Source organism: Cryptomeria japonica, chromosome 10, assembly GCF_030272615.1.
Source record: "Cryptomeria japonica chromosome 10, Sugi_1.0, whole genome shotgun sequence".
NCBI classification, from domain to species: domain Eukaryota; kingdom Viridiplantae; phylum Streptophyta; class Pinopsida; order Cupressales; family Cupressaceae; genus Cryptomeria; species Cryptomeria japonica.
The window spans coordinates 189,463,598-189,470,870 of NC_081414.1; the positions used below are offsets into that span (position 1 = coordinate 189,463,598).

At 35.9% G+C, this 7,273-nt stretch overlaps 1 protein-coding gene across 3 annotated transcripts; it reads right to left on the reverse strand.

Moving 5' to 3' along the window:
• Positions 1-3,386: 3,386 nt before the first annotated feature.
• Positions 3,387-6,458, reverse strand: LOC131079195 (putative pentatricopeptide repeat-containing protein At3g23330). Of its 3 annotated transcripts, none has more exons than XM_059213497.1 (3): positions 6,305-6,458; positions 3,668-6,035; positions 3,387-3,553 (listed from the first exon to the last, which is right to left on the reverse strand). In XM_059213497.1, the coding sequence occupies exon 2, from the start codon at positions 5,990-5,992 to the stop codon at positions 3,752-3,754; it is 2,241 nt and encodes a 746-aa protein (XP_059069480.1). In that variant the 5' UTR covers positions 5,993-6,035; positions 6,305-6,458; the 3' UTR covers positions 3,387-3,553; positions 3,668-3,751. The 3 variants fall into 3 exon arrangements, with proteins under 3 accessions (XP_059069480.1, XP_057873083.2, XP_059069481.1); XM_058017100.2 differs by having other exon boundaries at positions 3,668-6,041; XM_059213498.1 differs by having other exon boundaries at positions 3,668-6,041; positions 6,255-6,458.
• Positions 6,459-7,273: the final 815 nt, after the last annotated feature.

Sequence of the window (7,273 nt, forward strand, 5' to 3'; positions counted from 1 at the left end):
GTAGTTAAATAGATTAAGTTTTGATATATGCTAATTTATCCCCCCTCTCAACATCTGGAAGTGTTCCACAGTTAAGGATTCCATCTTATTGTGATATGACCTTTACTCTTGAAGGGATGAGCCACTTGCACATAGTATGAGATATTGTTATTCATTGAGAGGTGTCTTGTGATGTTTTCTTCCTCTAGTAGGCCTATTTGTTGTTTGCTTATTTTGATGAACCAAGATTAGGAATGCTTGGCTTTTAGACAGTTCATTGTCTTAAAATTATTAAGGGTATTTTTTTCTATTTGTTTGTCATCTTTCGTATCTTACATGTGCACTTTTTGGGGGAGGGAAACAGGATCCCCACTTTTTGTCTCTTTTTCTTTTTTTGCTTGCTTTCTTTTGGTTGTTCTCGTTTAGTTTTAGGTTTGAAATATTTTTCCCTTATATTTATTTTAAGATTTTTCCTTTGTTAGCTTTTCAAAGGATCATAACATGTGTAAAAGAAGATCTAAAATCTAACCTTTTTGGTAGAACAATTTTTTTAGGGGTTTTCTATACCACCCTCATCAAAATTTTGGAGTTGGTCACCCAAGCATGACTATCAAAGCATTAATGAAACTTTGATGCTAAAGATGTGACATCATCTCAACCTATCTCTTAGCTCTATATTAGTGTCAATTTTCTTACACATGCCACTTGCATTATGTTCTATGTCATTTCGAAGATAACCATAAAGTTGTTAAATGCATTTGCAAGAGATGAAAATTTAAAGTTCACCATACCAAGATCTTTCCTTGTCTTTGTTGTATAAAAGTGTGCACGCTTATGATAATTTTCTAACATCTTAAAATCAACTCAACAAAAAATATTAGCTCAATGAGTAAAATTATTTGGACATTATGAATTTACCCTCATATAAGATTTTGACATGAGACAAGTACAAAAATTCAAGATTTTTAATATAGTTTTGATTAAGGATCGTAGACAAACATTAGCTGTAACATATGAAATTTAATTTTCACTAGGATTTGTTAGGTATGCAACTAATGCAAAATTATTCAATTCCTATCATATCAAATGGAATTTAACTTTACTAGCATTTTGCTAGGTTTTCAACAAGTGAATAAAATAACCAATTTAATCATATTATGAATATAATTGTAATATTCTTTTCAAACCTATCAATGTCATCCGCATTGTTTATTTGAAATCACCCAAATCGTTTTTTAGTTCCTCTTTCCTTAAATCTATTGTCACTCAAACACTTTAAATATCTTATTTGACTTCCCCAAACTACCTTGAAACTCTCATCTCATAGTGCTGATTACTAATTTCATCATGCACAATTTTGTAATACTGTAAATATACAATTACAATGCAATGTAAAATGTGATTTTACTTTTACAAATACTATTATGTTGTCTCTAACACCAATATATAAATCTCATTATGTGACTTTATCAAATGTTGTGCATAACTATGATTAAAACATAGATACAATTGTAATATATTATCTCCTCTCTAACATCAATCTATGAACCTTGTTATGCAAGTTTTTCAAGTGATGTGCATAACTACTAATTAAAATATAAACACAATTGATGCAGGAGCATCCTGGGTCGATTGACAATCCTGCATTGTCCAAAAATATTTTAGTTTGTATTTCCAATTTTTGTTTGTTTTTGTTTGACGTCTCTCTGTTTAGTAGGCTGCAATAACCAAGTTAGAATCTTGCTTCTGCTCTCCAGTGGTTGATATGTGAAGTGGAGCTTTGGAACAAGGCATGGACATCCATTAATGCAGGAGCATAACTATTAATTAAAACATAAACACATTTGATGCAGGAGCATCCTGGGTCGATTGACAATCCTGCATTGTCCAAATATATTTTAGTTTACGTTTCCAATTTTTGTTTGATGTCTCTCTGTTTAGTAGGCTGCAATAACCAAGTTAGAATCTTGATTCTGGTCTCCAGTGGTTGATATGTGAAGTGGAGCTTTGGAACAATGCATGGACATCCATTAATGCAGGAGCATAACTACTAATTAAAACATAAACACAATTGATGCAGGAGCATCCTGGGTTGATTGACAATCCTGCATTGTCCAAAAATATTTTAATTTGTGTTTCCAATTTTGTTTGTTTTTATTTGACGTCTCTCTGTTTAGTAGGCTCCGATAACCAAGTTAGAATCTTGCTTCTGCTCTCCAGTGGTTGATATGTGAAGTGGAGCTTTTGGACAAGGCATGGACATCCATTAATTCAGGCATTGTAGTTGCTACTGCCTCGTAGACATGTCTACAAAATGTGGAGCCATTGACAGAATATCCGCACTGTTTAACAGAATGCCTCGTCAAAATGTGGTCTCACAGATTTCCACGATTGCAGAATATAAACAATTGGAGGCTTGACAAATCAAATTGGCAGATATAAAAGTTGAACTCCTCAAGCAAACTGCGACCAACGCAAGGAGTCTGATAGCTATCAAGCATAATGAACTGGGTTTCAACAAAGCATAATGTCTTCTCGTCCTAGAGTTCGTATTAAGGTGCAAATCGATTTAAAAGTATGCAAATGGGAGCCTTGACGGCCATGGACTGTTTTGCGTCACTGTAATATGGTCTCATTAATTGCAATGATTAGAGGATACAAACAAAGTAAGGGACTTTAAAAGCTGTCATGCCATTTCCCATTCCAAGCGATGTGAAGAAAATGCAAAGTAGAATGCCACAGGAGAAAAAGGATAGATCTTTTGGCAGTTATAAACAACGAAAGAACCCGAGAGGATTGAGGAAGATGAAAAGTCGGCCAAGAGAAAATAAAGTGAAGTGTTGAGCAGGATGTGTATGGTGCCAGAGAAGATAAAAACTCGGCAGATGAAAGGTGGGGTAACGGTAAAACGTACATATAAATACAGTTGCAAATGGAAACAAAGACGGGGGGAGAAGTGGGTACAAGGTGTGTGGCTATGCAGGCATCACAAGTAGAGGCTGCGTGGAGTGTGGGTAGAACAGGGGGTTAGAATTTAAAATTTAATTTTGTATATGAGACTGTTGTGAGATCATGTTTATTAATTTTATTTTTTAGATTTAAAGGAAATGCAATTGGACTTCATTGCCACAATTTATTATGTTGAGTTGTTTGCACAAAGCCTTTGCAATTATTAAGTGTTTGGTTAGAGTTTGAGGTTTGAAGGCAGGAGTTAATTTGTCTCTCTTGTATCAACAATTGTAATTTTTTGATTTCATATATAAATTACTATTTTTCAAACATATTGAAATCAAATCAAACTTAAAAATCTGTGAATCCACAAAACTATTAGCTATCTCACAAAGCACAAAATTGAAAATATCTAAACCATAAATGAAACAAAATCTACATACCAATAAAATTACATATTGAATATAGAATGTGTGAATTAATTTCAAATAATTAACTCGACATAGACAAAAGGCAATACATGTAAATAGTCAAACAACTTTCCATTTACTTCGAGTGTTACTCACCTTTATGCTCTCACCCTTCCTCCTCCCCCTCCAGCTTTTAATTTTATACATATAATTTCCTGCAAACAATTCAGTGAAGCATTCATGTTATTATAAAACAGGTCTTTGGCAAAATTCCTCAGCTGTATATATAATCCAACAATATGATCTAAGATTAAAATTGAAAACAACACCTTATCCATTCGTTATTATTGCTGGTCTGACATGAGCCACATTACTATCATGCAAGCTTATTGTTCAATTGGCTACATTTATCATCACCAATAATCTCCACAAGAACATTCTCCCTGTTTAAAATGATGGAAACGATTCGCATCTCTCACAACAATTTCTCTTGCAACAATCTTAGAAATTAATTTTGTTGCATTGTGACAATCAACACATACTCGAAGGTTCTTAACAACTCTAATAATTGTTCCAGGTGTTGTGTTTAATAAACCAAATGCAATTGCCAACTTTTCACTATGATAACAGAGAAATAACTCTTTTTCCTCCTCTTCCACTTCATTAATTAAATGCTTTGAATCTGAAAAATACCCTGCTGCCTTCATCTCCCAAGTCAATTCCTCCAACTTTGCATAGATCTCCAGTGTCTGTGGATGTGATCTGTCTCCTACACAAAAAACATGTACCTTTTCTTGGGCTTCAATCCAACTACATCCAGGGCTCTTTTTAATTCCCCTATCTTTCATCAATCTCCTTACCATTTGAACCTCACCCCATCTGCCCGCTTCTGCATAGATATTTGAGAGAAGAACGTAAGTTGCAGCATTTCTAGGATCCAAATCAAAAAGAAGCATCGCTGTAAATATCCCTAAGCTTATATTCAGATGTGATTTACAGGCGCTAAGAAAACATATCCACACAGTCACCAAAGGTTTAACTGGCATCTTAATGATTAAGTTTAGGGTGTCCTCAAGATAGCCAGCACGAGCAAGAAGGTCGACCATGCACGCATAATGATCAATTGTAGGTGTAATGAAATAAGGTTTACACATGTGATTGAAGTATGTACAGCCCTCATCCACTAAACCTGCATGACTGCATGCATATAGAACACATGCAAAGGTTGTGGAATTTGGCTTTACACCAGCCAATTGCATTTGCTTGAAAGTATCTACAGCATTTTCAACTAATCCATTTTGAGCATATCCTGCAATCATTGCAGTCCAGGAGATGACATCTCTTTGAGGCATTGTGTCAAAAATTTCACGTGCACTGTATATGCTTCCACATTTTGCATACATATCTACCAGAGCATTTCCAACTACAATATCTGACAAGAAACCCCCTTCCATTATACTTTGATGGATATCCATACCCTGTTCTAAAGCTCCCATTTTCGCACAGGCAGGAAGGATGCTAGCAAAGGTTGTGGAATTTGGCTTTACACCTGCCAATTTCATTTGGTTGAAAATCTCTAAAGCTTTTTCGAAAAATCCATTTTGTGCATATCCTCCAATCATTGCAGTCCATGAAACCACATTTCTTTGAGGCATTCTATCAAACAGCTCACGTGCTTTGTCTATCTTTCCACACTTTGCATACATGTCTACCAAAGCAGTTGCAACTGCAATATCTGACAACATTCCCGTACCCTTCATGCTTTGATGGATGTCGATACCCTGTTCCAAATCTCCCATCTTGGCACAGGCAGGGAGGATGCTAGCAAATGTTGTGGAGTCTGGCTTTACACCTGCCAATTGCATTTGCTTGAAAGTTTCTAATGCCTGTTCAACAAATCCATTTTGTGCATAGCCTGCAATCATTGCAGTCCATGAAAACACATCTCTTTGAGGCATTCTGTCAAACAATTCGCGTGCCTTGTCTATGCTTCCACCATTTTGTGCATAGCCTGCAATCATTGCAGTCCACGAAAACACATCTCTTTGAGGCATTTTGTCAAACAGTTCACGTGCTTTGTCTATGTTCCGACATTTTGCATACATATCTACCAGGGCAGTTGCAACTACAACATCTGACAAAATCCTTCTATCCTTTATGCTTTTATGAATATCCATACCCTGTTCTAAATCTCCCATGTTGGCACAGGCTGGGAATACGCTAGCGAATGTAAACTGATCGGGTTGGAAACCTGTTTCTTGCATATGGTGAAAGAGTGTGACTGTCTCGTGCGGATACCCATGTCTTCTGTACGCTGCAATTATCATATTCCATGAGACGATGTCTCGTTCTTTCATGTGGTCAAACACTTTACGGGCATCATCTAATCTTCCGCACTTGACATACATTTGAATAAGCTTATTATGAAAAGTTGTGCATGTAGCAAATGCAAATCGCCTGTGAGAGATGAAAGAGTGGACTTTTTTCCCTTGTGAGAGCGCTTTCTTGAGAATACATGTCTGCAATAATCGAACATAGGTAGAATGATTTTCAGGAGGGTTGTGTGTAGTAAGCAGAATGTGCAGCGCTTCCTTCAACTGGCCATCTCTACATAATGCTGTGGGATTGAGATGAGTGGTAGAGGGCAATGGCATTCTATAAATGTTGGAGCGTGGATACTGTGCAGTGTCATTCAGTCTACATCTAACACAATAACAGTGCCATTGGTCAGCATTTTCACATAAAGTCTATAATGCCCATTCGAAAGCCATCAAGTGAATGAAAACATTTGAAGTTAATCCATGAACGGAGTGCCAGATTTCAAAACCAAAAAGCCATTAACAGCTGAAAACACCCAGCATACATAGAGACAGATTAACGTTTTCAGTACTCTGAAACTCCTGATACAATACATACATTATACTGACCACAAAGCTATGGCAGGAGAAGGCCAAACTGCTCCATACCTTAAGAAAAATGACACAGCTTCATCGTCTCGAGTTTTATGATGATCATTGTCATACTCTTGTTCAAAGTCAAATTTGTTGTCTCATCTAATGCCTTTATTTGGTCATATGGTTACTCATTTTCACACATTCGATTTATTTATCTTAACTTGCGTGCATGTGCATACTGATTCAATAATGCATCATTATTATCTTGAATTAGAATAATAGCTATAAACAATTAAGTTGCTATAAACAATTAAGTTGCATGCAGAGATAAACGAGCACGACAACCCAGCAAGGGCATGAAGCCCGCGAGCTGCCAGCCCAGCAAGGGCCTTCACAAAGCATTTTTTGCCATCTGATACGGGGGCACGAGCCAATAGGCTGAACCTCTTCGGCTAAGGTACTATCAAGATGCATTATGCTTTCTACATAGATGTTGCCCCCTTTTACACTTGAGTCCCAAGTTGACTTTGTACATGTTCTCATGAGTTATTGTTATGTCCTTGTATAAATAGATATCTATTTACATGTATTAGAACATTATCAAATTACGTAAGGAATCAATCAAATATCATCACTAGATATGAATGATTTCTCATTTGAAAGCAATCATTCTAGTGCATGTAGAAAGGTAATTAAATATCATTGCAATATTAGAGGATTCATACATAATGTAAATCAATACAAAACCTTGACCTATATGACAAAACTTGAGTTACAATAACAAATATCTTAGAAAATATGAATGTTGATCTAATGTAGAAAATGCATTAAAAAAATACAAAACAATAGATGAAGTAGAAATGTATAGAATTCTTAGATGTGTGAGTCAAGGAGGTGGCATGTCCAAGAGGACATGAGTTAACTCTCAATTGCTCCCAATAAATAGGAGAGTTGACTTAGTCTAACTAAGACATGTGACCCTTGATTAGACAAAGTGGTACTTAACATGTTTAAGAATAGATTTGCAAGTGGTGACACTTG

Coding starts and splice junctions, on each gene's coding strand:
- LOC131079195 (XM_059213497.1), bottom strand. CDS start 5,992: ATGCCATTGCCCTCTACCACTCATCTCAATCCCACAGCATTATGTAGA.